The 13,660-nt window shown below is 36.9% G+C and overlaps 2 protein-coding genes across 5 annotated transcripts in view; one reads left to right on the top strand and one right to left on the bottom strand.

Annotated features, from left to right (window-relative positions):
- The window catches only part of LOC134677090 (LHFPL tetraspan subfamily member 2a protein), a 28,290-nt gene extending 20,395 nt beyond the window's left edge, over window positions 1-7,895 (bottom strand). The window contains exons 1-2 of the mRNA XM_063535540.1: window positions 7,588-7,895; window positions 5,680-5,798 (exon numbers count right to left, since the gene is read on the bottom strand). Of these exons, the coding sequence (XP_063391610.1) occupies window positions 5,680-5,798; window positions 7,588-7,763 (295 nt within the window). The 5' untranslated portion in view covers window positions 7,764-7,895. The remainder of the gene's footprint in view (window positions 1-5,679; window positions 5,799-7,587) is intronic.
- Window positions 7,896-8,348: 453 nt separating this feature from the next.
- Window positions 8,349-13,660, top strand: part of LOC134677003 (cullin-1) — a 42,648-nt gene continuing 37,336 nt past the window's right edge. For 2 of the 4 annotated variants that reach the window (XM_063535397.1, XM_063535396.1), the window contains exons 1-2: window positions 8,349-8,570; window positions 10,067-10,266. In XM_063535397.1, the coding sequence (XP_063391467.1) occupies window positions 10,210-10,266 (57 nt within the window). In that variant the 5' untranslated portion in view covers window positions 8,349-8,570; window positions 10,067-10,209. Of the gene's footprint in view, window positions 8,571-8,647; window positions 8,821-10,066; window positions 10,267-13,660 lie in introns of those variants that run through there. The other 2 variants (XM_063535394.1, XM_063535395.1) reach the window with 2 other exon arrangements.

Here is a 13,660-nt window from a genome sequence, read left to right on the forward strand (position 1 = left end):
TTTCAAAATTTAGACCCAGTAGTTTCGGAGATAAAGGGGGGGGGGGGGGTAGTATTTTTTTGTATTTTAATGTTTTATTTTGGGGAAGGGGGCTTTGTCTCCGAAACTACTGGGTCTAAAATTTTGAAAAGATACACAGAATAGAATCTATAGATGACAGGAAAACCTATTAGAATTATGCAGTCAAGCGCGAGTCGGACATTACTTATAGTTTTTGAACCGATCCCTACAGGTTTTTTAAAGGCAATTCACTCGCGTTTCACATATATAAAATACACTGTTAAAAATTGGGTAGTGTACGGAACCCTTGCAACGCGAGTCCGACTCGCGCTTGGCCGGTTTTTATTCATTTTGAGGTAAGGAACCCTAAAAAGAGAAAAGTGTTCCATATGTCTTTCGTAGAAAATTTTATATCGATTATTTATTTACAAGAACATTAAGAACTTACTTTGCTATGAGCCTTATTTTACGAGTCATTTGCGAAATCCTAAAAATAGGGACCTGGAAATTGATTATAATTAACTTACCCCCTTTAATATCTGTTTAAATATTGATCGTAGCGAAAAAGTGTACAGAACCTTTTTTGTGGACAATTTTATGTTTAATATTTATGTAGAATATTGTTTTGCAACGGGCCACCGTTTACGAGTTATTTACGAAAAACTAAAAAAAGTGACCTGTGAACTGATTGTAATTAACTTTCTTCCTTTAATATCCCTTGAAATATTGATCCTAGAGAAAAGTGTTCTAGATGTTTTTTGGAGGAAATTTTATGTAGATAATTTATTCTTAAAAACCTATTTCGCTATGGGACACCGTTTACGAGTTATTTACAAAAAACTAAAAAGGGACTTTAAAATTGATTATAATTAATTAACTAATTAAATATTGATCCTAGCGAAAAGTGTTCTGCATGTTTCTTGTAGGAAATTTTACGTTTATTATTTGTGTATAAGATTTTTTTTGCTATTAATCATAGTTTTCAAATTATTAACGAAAAAATAAAAACAAGGAACCTTAGAATTTATTATAATTAACTTTCCCTCTTTATTATCTTTTTAAATATTGATCCCTGCAAAAAGTGTACTGAATCTTTTTGTTCAAAATTTTGTGTAAATTATTAACGTCTAACAACATTTTTTGATATTGGCCACCGTTTATGAGTTATTTACGAAACCCTAAAAAACGGGACCTTAGAAGTGATTATAATTAAATTTCCCGCGTTAAAATCTCTTTGGATATTGATCCTAGCGAAAAATTGTACTGAATCTTTCTTGTAGGCAATTTTATGCAGAATACTTATGTAATAGAACATTTTTTGCTATGTGCCACCGTTTAAGAGTTATTTACGAAAAACGAAAAAAAGGGACCTTTAATGTGAAATATCTCACTTCCGGTCAAGATTTCGATCGAGCAACCGGCAAATTCGGATTCAGCGGGGTCTAATTAGGTTAAAAAACCCGGTTGCCAAAAAGTAATATGCTTTGCCAGTCGAAATCGATTTTATGAAAAATATGACCAGTCTAATTACTATATATGTTCAGAATATTATTTGAATAAACTTAGGATAGGATACTTAGGATAGGAAATAAAATGTGTGTTTTTATATCTTTAAACCCAATTACTAAGTAGACTGCACATACGTTAAAGTCACATTAAAATTCCATTTTGCGAAATAGAGATTTCAACCTTTAACTTTGCAAAAGTAGATAATTGAAATATTCTAAAAGCAATAAAAATAGATTAGGTTAGATTCGAGCTACAATGACATTAGTTTGGGTTCAAGGCAAGGTTGCAGGGCCTCAACAAGGGAAAAAAGGGGGAGGGACTGTTGGCCTGGCTCAGTGAGCCAGAACTCACCCACTTATCCCTACTACTGCCGTAAGCAGGTAATGAATTCCCAATGTATTAAGTTTAGGTTTAATAAATTATAAATATATTTTATTAGTAACCTAATTATATACAAATATATAGCATAAAGTAATAAATAAGCCTACAGCTATTAATAATGTCCGTAATCTGTATAATCCCAAAATACGGATCCCTCGTATGTGGATGCTGCTTACATAATCTCGTCTGTCAAGGTGTTTCGGCAGGAAAGGCCTTGGCAGACTTATAAATTCCTGAAATGAGGCTTCATACCTACCGACTAGAATTGGTTTCATGGTGGTATCAGATGGGTTAGTGTACGGTAACCGATGGTCATCTTGCTTATAATCTCGTCTGCCAAGGTGTTTCGGCAGGAAAAACCTTGGCAGACTTATATATTTCTAAAATGGGGGTTCATACCTACCGACTGGAATTGGTTTCATGGTGGTATCAGATGGGTTAGTGTAGGGTAACCGATGCCGACCTTGCTTACATAATCTCGTCTGCCATGGTGTTACGGCAGGAAAAGCCTTGGCAGACTTATATATTCTTGAAATGAGGGTTCATACCTACCGACTGGAATTGGTTTCATGGCGGTATCAGATGGGTTAGTGTACGGTAACCGATGGTCATCTTGTTTATAATCTCGTCTGCCAAGGTGTTTCGGCAGGAAAAACCTTGGCAGACTTATATATTCCTAAAATGGGGGTTCGTACCTACCGACTGGAATTGGTTTCATGGTGGTATCAGATGGGTTAGTGTAGGGTAACCGATGCCGACCTTGCTTACATAATCTCGTCTGCCAAGGTGTTTCGGCAGGAAAAGCCTTGGCAGACTTATATATTCCTGACATGAGGGTTCATACCTATCGACTGGAATTGGTTTCATGGTGGTATCAGATGGGTTAAATTAGGGGTCCCGTTGGCCACCTTTGAGAGCGTCTGCCAAGCACTTCCGGCAAAAAAAATACTGGCAGACTTCGCTTTTATGTGTCTACATGTAAATTTCTAACTGCTGCCATAACTATTATTTCGGTATCAGATGGGTTAAATCAGCCCCCTTTTTTCGCACCGGAAGTGGCCTTCTTTTTCGTACTTTCGGCAAGTTCCGCCGTGGCAGACTATCGAATTCGGACTTAGCATCACTTTTATGGGAAACCATTGTGCATTTCATCGTGGTATCAAGTCGGTTAGAAAATTTGCGGCCGACTCTTCTACTACAAAGGTAATGGCGCCATCTATTCGAGAATGACTTTTTCTTGATTTCCGAGGCACTTTTTTTCTTAGACTTTATTTATCTTATACGGAGTTATATATGTCTTTGATAATAGGGAGTATTACTGCAATGTTCTGCCACCAGAGTGCAACACTAATTAATAACAATAACAATATTTTTATTCACAATAAAAGTTTAACAAGCACATTACAGTGAACCCCGCACTAGGCATGGTCTGTGTCGCGGGGGTCATGATCATCGCGAGATACCAATATAATAAACATAAGAATAGGAATTATATTAAACATAAGAATAGGAATTAGGAAAGAAAGAGGAGTGTGAACTTGTGTGTGTGTACCTAAGCTTGTAGTGAGAAGGGAGTGAGAAGTGTGGGAATGAAATCTAAGAATGTAATGACTGCAGAAGTTTGTTAGATTTAAGTGTGTCCGAAAAGCGCTGTGAGAAACTGAAACTGAACTAGAGGAGGAATGAGGGAGTAAACCTATGAGTACGTGGAGTTAGGACTCACTTGGGAAGGATTCAGAATTGCTTCTGATTCCTCGTAGTTCCAAGACTTTACCAGGTTTAGTATACGATTTTTTGCTTCATTCATGTTACAGTGCCTAATGTCACAATTTGTTTAGTAAACCATACAGTAACTTATACATAGTACATACTAGGCCTTAAACAGTTTTTGATAAGTTTTCACTATGACATTGATGCACCAAGGCGGTTTGTTTACAGGTGGCCTACCGCGAAACGCGAAAAGCAGAATTTCTTTATCTGCCTCTTTATCGATCGAATAAGCAAGAGTGATAGAGAGGCAGAAACCGAACTTTCGACTGTTGTGTTTCACGGTAGGCCATGTGATTGACCTAGTGACGCATGATGTGTCATTGATGATCTCAATGAGGTTTGTTTACTATATGTGCTAGTGGTGCCACCTATGCAGAACTTTGCCTAATATTCCCTATTGGAGTCAGACCAAGACGAGTCTTCAATGATTTACATAGCACACGCAGTGCAAGTGTTATTTTAAACGTCAGACTTCTATGACGTATATAACACTCGCTCTGCGTGTGTTGTCAAAATTGTTGCAGACTTTTCTTGGTTTAATGTATTATAATTAAGATCAATTTCCATAACCCATAAAAAACCGGCCAAGTGCGAGTCGGACTCGCGTTCTTGACCACTCCTACCGTGCAAGTGTGAGATGGAATAACGGCTATGACGCAATTGTTCTTTAAGAATCATCCCCCTATTACAAGGCGGACACGCCATACATCAAAAATCATTTGCGTTTATATGTGTGCGCGGCACGTCTGTACACGCGCATTGTGTAAATGTGTATGTGTGGGTAAGTCGCTTTACTGAGAGGACGCCAGAAGTCCGCCAGATTCATGTCGCGGCCAGTCGCGGGGCGAGGTAATGCGAGTCGGGGCGGGGCGGTGAGTGGCCGTTCCGTATGATAATACTATTAACTTATTCTGTGCCCCTAATATTGTTGTATACCTAACAATAAGGAAATACAATGTACTTGGTAAGTATAAGACAATTTTTACAAGCATGATAACTGAATAATATACCTATATCTAAATAAACTAAACAGTCACGGCATACAAATAATGTTAACAGAGGCTGTATTGTACGTCAAAAATACTATTTATATAATATATTAGAACTAGTAACACTATACATTCTTATTCAAATGTTTGCCGGTTATTCATCTGTGCGTAGAATGATGATGATTTATAACAATAACCGGGCAAGTGCGAGTCGGACTCGCGCACGAAGGGTTCCGTACCATAATGCAAAAAAAAACGGTCACCCATCCAAGTACTGACCATAGACCAACCGCCCAACGTTGCTTAACTTCGGTCAAAAATCACGTTTGTTGTATGGGAGCCCCATTTAAATCTTTATTTTATTCTGTTTTTAGTATTTGTTGTTATAGCGGCAACAGAAATACATCATCTGTGAAAATTTCAACTGTCTAGCTATCACGGTTCGTGAGATACAGCCTGGTGACAGACAGACGGACGGACAGCAGTCTTAGTAATAGGGTCCCGTTTTACCCTTTGGGTACGGAACCCTAAAAACGGTCCTATGTCCTTGTCTAGGTCTCAAACTATGTAGGTACCTATACTAGCTTTCATCTAATTCGTTTTAAGCGTGAATCCTATAAGTTTGGATTCCCTTGAGTATCGAAATTACGTTTTTTTGCGCCATAAACGGCCGTATCTTTTTTTATATTTCAGTTAACTTAAAAGTTTGATTTTTTCACAACTTCAAGGAACTATAGACCTCAGCATATGGTCTTAATTACAACTCAATATCTCCACGCATTCCCGACATACAGGGTCTTGACAGACAGCCGGACGGAGGGACAAAAAAGTGATCCTATAAGCGCTACTTGCACGATCCTAGTAACCCGGGGTTAACCGGTTAAACCTGGAGTTATACCATGGTTACCAATACAATTAGACATTGGGTTAACGGCTTAACTGCTTAACCCCGAGCTAGTGGGATGGTACAAGTGGCCCTAAGGGTTCCATTTTTTCCTTTTGAGTTACGGAACCCTAAAAAAGTACTTACATAAAGATAAGAAGAATAATGCGGCTTTCCATGGGGTGGGGTAGCGGCTCGGATCAGTGGCGAACCCGTAGAATGAGAAAGAACCACAGTCATCGTGGCTATCCTTTATACGCAGGCATCTGAAATATGTGAATTATTTGCTTTTTAAGGTAATTATGTGTATGATTGGATGTTTATATGTTAATTTGTGATTAAATCAAAATTTTGTATAAAAATGTCCTATCATCATCATCATCATCATTTAAGCCTTTATACGTCCCACTGCTGAGCACAGGCCTCCTCTCATGCGCGAGAGGGCTTGGGCTATAGTCCCCACGCTAGCCCAATGCGGATTGGGGACTTCACATACCTTTGAATTTCTTTGCAGATGTATGCAGGTTTCCTCACGATGTTTTTCTCCTTCACCGAAAAGCTAGTGGTAAATATCAAATGATATTTCGTACATAAGTTCCAAAAAACTCATTGGTACGAGCCGGGGTTTGAACCCGCGACCTCCGGATTGAAAGTCCACCACTGCTTAATATAATATTTATTTATTTATAATATTTATTTATTAAATCAACATATTGTTGACGACCAATCTGGCCTAGGGGGTAGTGACCCTGCCCATGAAGCCAATGGTCCCAGGTTCAAATCCCGGTACGGGCTTTTAGTTGCGTGATGAACACAGATTTTTGTTTCCGAGTCTGTTTTCTATTTATAGTATGTATTTATCTATACATATATGTATGTATGTATATTGTTGCCTAGTATCCATAGTAGAGTCTGTGCGGAAAGAGAAGAGTCGTGAAATGTATCGGGCCCAATATATTCCACGACTCTTCTCTTTCCGAACAGACTCTACAATCTTTGCTTAGTTTGGGGCTAGGTTCTATAGTATCTATGTAAGTTTTTTTTTAATGTAATCGTCAGCAAACAAGCAGATGATATTTATTGTTAAATATTTATTTATTTCATTAAATGAATTAAATGTTTAATTCCATACCAAATAAATAAGTTCAATGATTATTGAAGTATATCCCTTAATTGTTAAACTTTAATGCTTAATTGCTAAACTAGTACAATCTAATTTGTTACAACCTCCCTGACATTCACGATTTAATCAATATAAGAACTATCAGCCGCGAGACCCGAGGTCACAGCCTAAGAATTGTTCGCACTCCCACTACTACTAAAGCTGCATATCATTCCTTGTCCAACCGTGTCGTGGCGGCTTGGAACCGTCTACCGGATAGTGTTGTGACTGCTCCTTCGGTCAATGTGTTTAAAAACAGATTGGACAAGTGGCTTTTAAACAATAAGTTAGACTGATGTTACTAGTGATGTGATATGACTTTACAAACTTTGAACTATAGAGTACTGAACACTGTGTGACATAGGCTCATCAGCTAAATAGCTGCTCGCCTATAATTATATAATAATAATTCCAACTGGCACGCACTAGCAAAAGAAGGAGCATTAAAGCTTAAGTGATTGAAAAATTGCTTAGGTACAAATAACAGAGTTGAATAAGTGTATAGTTGAATTTAAACTGTTGTGAGGCATACTAACATTTGAGCACTGTTAGTGCTTGAGAAAGGAGACCTAGGCTCTCCGAAACATGTCGCGCGAGTGACTAAAAACAAGTGAGTCTAAACCGTAAAATTATTCAAAGTGTATAGTTACGTTTAAGTATGATTTATTGTAATAGTTTGGTATATTTATCATTTCTTAGAAACTAGATACTTAAATTAATAACTCATGACAGTTATAACAAATATTAACAGCTTCCTTCGTTAAGACAGACTTATCCAACTTTATTTCTCGTCAGTTTACAAGCATTCTCCTTAAAAGCATACTGAGAAACTTATTTTATTCAAGTTAAACTTCTGAACCGAAACTAAGTTTAAAATAAGTTTAGACGCTCACCTATTGTATATCCCGACACTAGGGACGTAGAATCCAGTAATATTATCCCTATTTTGCACCATAGGCTGCCCTAACAACCACTTGGGAGTCATTATACCGGAAAGAATTAGCATAAATGCTACCAAACTCAGCAGGAGCCAAGCTAAACTCCGCCCTGTGATGATCACGTAGCACATTTTGTGTGTAATGTGAGATATAAGCTGAAGTTTAAGTTATTGTGTGTATGCTAATAAGGAAAATAAAGCGTAAAACTGGGCCAGCGCAAAGTTACAAAAACAAAAACTTGTGAGATGAAGCGAGATGGGTGGCCGGATTGGGTGAAATCAAGCGAAATGTACAGTCGTCGCCATCAGATATATCGGAGCGGCCGAGGTGTTCACAATATCTGAACACGCACTCTAACACCTTGACAATAGAGGCGTGTATAGATATTTGTGAGCGCCTTGACCGCTCAGATATATCTGATGGCGACTGTACAAATAAAATTGACAGCTGTCGTAGTGTTGCTAGGATGAAGAAGGTCATTCCTTTTTTAACCCAACATTATTTATTTTTACGCATGGTTAATTTTATTGTCTTCTGTCAATAAATAAATGTATTATTTATTGTAAAATTAATAAATAAAATAATTCTTCTTGCGTGTGGTAACAGATTTGATTATCTATTTGTTAGAAGTTACAAAAGAAATCGTTTGAATGACAATGAAAACGGTACGCCCTTTCACTTTCTTCAAACGGTATTGAACGCACCTGTAGGGCGTCATCTGGCGGAAAATAAACAAAACCCAAAAATCTGTCTGTTCGTGTTCTTTTTTCTCTACGTGCGTGAAATGATCAATCGAAAGACCAAACTTTATTTGCAATATTGAATGTTTGTATCAATTAGTGCTTAAATATATATAGTTAATAAACCTCGCATTTAATTGTGGTGTGTGCTAGATCTGAAGTGAAGTGAAATGTGGTCGATGACAGTGTAAAACTAATGTAAGTATTACCTGACTAAATTATCATACACATCTGTCTATTGCGCACCTTGTAATCAGACATCTGTTAAATTTTGTAGTATAATACAGCTTGTCATTCTAATGTTCACATCTTTGTAAAAAGGAATCGAATCGACATATTTGTACAGTTATTTTAGTCTAAGTCATTGTTTTAGTCTAATATTAAGTGTATATCAATAGTGCCATGAGATATTTCGACATACAAAGAAGTGGTGTCGAATCAAGAATAGGTAAGGAAGAAATAAAAAAACATGTTTCCATTCCCTTCTTTGGTTGCTAAATCTCAATCCTTTGTGAGACTGAGACGTACTTTTACTTTTTGTCATTAAGTTTTGATTCTGTATTTTCTCAAATAAATTGGAAGTTGTATTTAAGTGGGTAGATTCGAAAGTGGAATTACGTATTTCACATCAAAACCTATTTTTTTAAAGACTTGTTTAGACAAGACAATATGATAAACAGCCAATGCATTATGTAGGCTGAATAAAAAATGCTACCTGACTAGATCTTTATCCTGTTTAACTGTTATGCTGTAGACTGATTTACTTATAGATTTATATAACTGGTGTCTACTGGTGCACTATAAGTGGGAAAGTTTTTTAAACCCCTTTTACTTGGTTACAGCCCAGTGGTTCAGTTAATCATGTCTATTTAACCAGTATGTCATGACCAAAGACTAAGGTTTTTTTTTTAATTTGTGTAGAACAGAACTGATGCAATATGAATGTTGCAATGCATTGTTATAAGATGTACACACAAATTGCTAAATTAAATGGAGTAACAGAGATGGCAATCATATTATACAACATGTCGAGCATTGTAATGTTTATCAAAGCAATACAGTATGTAAAAGTTATTCAAATGTTATTCATTGTACGCCACAAAGAGTGTAAGTTTATTGTTTACATTACAATATCTAAGAGATTCAGTGGCTACTGTTTCATCTTAGGGATACTATAGTTTGTGAAAGGACTGTCTCATTTCCATCATAGACAAGAATCATACTACTTTTGTCTTACACTAGTACTAGCACCCAAAAGAAAAGGATGAGTATAGTTTTCCTGGTTCTTACTGACTGACTAATTGGTTTGACCAACTATATATAGTAAATAAAACAATGCTAAATAACATAAGTCTCGAAATAACAAAATATTACATACTACACAATATAGGCAGTGGCGGATTTGCCCTAATGCCAAGTAGGCCCGGGCCTAGGACGGCAAGTTTTTTGGGTGCGCAAATTGTGACAAAAGATATGCTGAAGATAACAAGAAATAACTAAAAATGTAGTCAATATGTGCTGAGAAAGGGGTGGCTACAGGGCCTGAGGCCTAGGGCGGCAAAGACTGCAAATGCGCCACTGAAAAAAGTTAGCATTCAGGTCAGAACTATGAATGCAAAATTAGATATGTATGTATTTATACATCTTGATTAAAATATTTATCAAATTAACGAATATTCTTCTCTTTGTTACAGAAAACCCCAGCAATCAAATTATGTTATTGTAAATAACAATATAATCTGTGATCTCTGTGTATAGCCGCTAGTTTATATACACGTTAATCAGTGTTAATTAATTATTTAGTTAATTAATCATTTAGTTTGTTTATGAGTTCACAATGAGTGGTGTCAGCTTGAAACCGCCGCCGCCGCTGAAGCAAATCGATTTGGATCAGGTAAGATATATATCTTGGAGGATATAGCCAAACGGAGACGCCTTGTCTGTAATTTTCTGTACAAAACAGTCTGCCGATTTTTGCGGGGGAGAGGCACGTCAAATTTATACGTAACATTAAAATAGCCATGTCAGATAAACGTCACGCGGCAGTCCTTACAATGTGTATGACTATTGACCGCATATTTTCGACAAAGGGGAATGTCTGTTAATGGCTACTCTGTTTGGTTATGTCCTCTGGTTATAAGATTTATATTAATATCTTAACACATTCACTGTCCCCATACAAAATGATACGTCTAAGTCACACAAATAACACTTTAACTCTCGCATTTTATACACATATTTAGTAGATTCTGTCTTTAGTATTGTCATCTGTGAACATTTCAACTGCCTAGCTATCACGGTTCATGAGATACACCGTGGTGACAGACAAACGGACAGTGGACACTTAAGGCCGAGCCACACCGGCTTGCGTGTGCGTGACGTTCACTTGCGCGTGTAGCCGTGTACGCACACGTCACGCAAGCGGTGTGCCGTCTCTTATAAGGATCTGTATACTACAACGCCGCACGCGCACGCGCACGGCACGCACACGCAGCCGGTGTGCACAGGCCTTTAGTAATAGAGTCCCGAATCTACCCTTATGTACAGAACCCCCAAAAAGAACACATTACCCTCCTTTGCGACGCGTTATCGGGTAAAAAGTAACAATCTGTTCTCAATTAGCTAAAACTATACTCTGTATCTTTAGGTATTTAAATAAAAGTAAACAAAATTTACCCTCAAGTGGCCTTCAACCAGTTGAGGGTAGAAGAAAACATTACACGATCAAATAATGTAGGTTAAAGTCAGGTCGTTCAGTGACTGATCCAGGCGGTTTTGTAATTGGTCGGTTAACCAATAAAAAATGTTATAATTACCCGAAAATGTACAAATTGTTTGTTTACTTTTATTTAAATACCTAAAAATACAGACTATACAAACAGACGTCACTGTTGACACACTTTCCACAGTTTCGCCATCACAACCTTAGAGAATGTAACCAAACGGAGTGGTCATTAACAGGTGTTCCCCTCTGTCGAAAATAGGCGGCCGATGGTCAACCACATGTCAACCACATGTATGGACTGACGTTTAAATCTGACATGACGTACCTATACATTTGATGTGACCCTCCCCCGCATTTTGTACCGAGAATTATTATACAGGGTGAAATTTAATTCACTGGCCAAATTAAAACAACCGAAAGAACTCGAAAAAATATTAAACACGTGTTTTTTCTTTTAATACCGCTCAGTACATTTTTTTCGAAATAACTCATCATCAAGTTGTCCTAAAAACCTCGTACGTTATGGTGAACCGACAACTACCCACTACACCCGCTTCTCTCTTATCAGTTAAGGTCATTGACACCCCGCCCCTCTCGCTGTTTGCAATCGCGTCACCAATTATGAACCCTATTGCAGCGAGATTACCTACATAAGTTGCAAATTTTTCCTTTCATATTAACGGGCTTAGAACCGTCAAAATGCAAAGGTAACCCATTTTTAATCTAAAATGTTATTTCTGACTAATGATTATTAACAAAACGTCCGTGGCTTAAAAACAATGAGTAAAAACTAGGTCAGGAATCTTTGCATTCAGGCGTATTTAAAAAATTGAATCAACTTACGTACATTTGATTAAAAATCGACGCAATTAACGAAAGTCCCACGAGATGGTACTCTTGGATTCAATCCTTGTCCGCGAAGGCGTGGAACGGATTCCATTTCGTATAATCTTTGTGCACCACGTAAACACTCACCACTTAATAAATAACACCGTACCACTTCGTAATATTCCCGGTTCGAAAACATTTTTTTAACCTTAGTACGCGCGCGATTATTATTTTAAGGTTGGCGAGTGACGAGTGACTAATCATTTATGCTTACCGTTATGTTTACCGCTAGCGCGGAATGGTTTAGTTTAGACTACCCTCGAAATTGATAAACCTGCCTACCGTCGGCAACACTAACTATAGTCTGTATTTTTAGGTATTTAAATAAAAGTAAACAAACAATTTGTACATTTTCGGGTAATTATAACATTTATTTTTAACCGACCAATTACAAAACCGCCTGGATCAGTCACTGAACGACCTGACTTTAACCTATTTTATTTGATCGTGTAATGTTTTCTTCTACCCTCAACTGGTTTAAGGAGCCACTTGAGGGTAAATTTTGTTTACTTTTATTTAAATACCTAAAGATACAGAGTATAGGTGGACCCTATTGCAACGATTATAAGGTTTAGTGAAGGTCAGATAAGGGTTTTGCTGATGTTGTTGTTAAAACCTACTATTAGGTTTGTTTACATTTGTGGTAATAGGGTGACCACGACTCGTGGAAAATATTTAAAAATTGAAAAATGAAAATTAAAAAAAAGTGTACCTTTTTTTTCGCTAAATCGATTCCTTAAGTGTAACCTAGTGCCGGGAATGAATATGGCCAGTGATTTAAATTTCACCCTGTATAGACATGGCGTCTCCGTTGGTTATATCCTCTAAGATCACAACTGTTCTTTGCTAATTTAAATACGATCTGTGCAATTATTGATTATACGTCTGGATCGATATTGTAAAATCGGAACACGGCTTGTGGCTGACCTAGATCGCGTTTCGTAGATTAGTATAGTTCGTTTTTTTTAGCATTAGAAATAAGTGAACAATCTTGATGTGTCTTTTAATTGAAAAACACATCTTAAAAATAAGTTACGGCAAATATGTAACAATTATGAATCCAATACGATCATTTATATTCTTCTGCTTTCATAAGTATGAGTTACTGATTTTCAAAAAGCGTTTTTCAATTAAAAGACATGTCAAAATCGCTTACCTTCTTTCAAGTTCTTTCTAATGCTAAAAAAACGAACTATAGGTATACATTTCGAAAATGGCATATATTTATAGAGTTAGACCAAGAAAAGTCTGCAGCGATTTTGATAGCCCACGCAGTGCAAGTGTTATTCATACTCCATAATTTCATAGATGTTTGACGTGTAGAATAGTAGCAACACTTACGCTTACTAATTAGATTGGAACGAATACGTAGGCAACTCTGAAAGTTCTTAGAAAAGGCTACTTAGAGATCATATAACAAAAAGAGGCATATTATTTATGAAAATATAACTCTTTATACTTTTTTTGAGGTATATGCAATTTGGTCGTTATCTGTGTTTCAGGATTGATGGCAATTTGGAAATTGTACGTCGAGCGTTATTCCAATTTCGACCTAAGAATTTTTTCGTATTACTATTTATAACGATTTTCATTGTGGGCTCAGCCAACACCAGAGTTACAGTAGGCTTCAGTTATAGTTTCATAATGAACCCTAGTTCTTGTACGTCTGTTTATT

The sequence above is a fragment of the Cydia fagiglandana genome, chromosome 25 (assembly GCF_963556715.1).
Source record: "Cydia fagiglandana chromosome 25, ilCydFagi1.1, whole genome shotgun sequence".
Classification (NCBI taxonomy): Eukaryota; Metazoa; Arthropoda; class Insecta; order Lepidoptera; family Tortricidae; genus Cydia; species Cydia fagiglandana.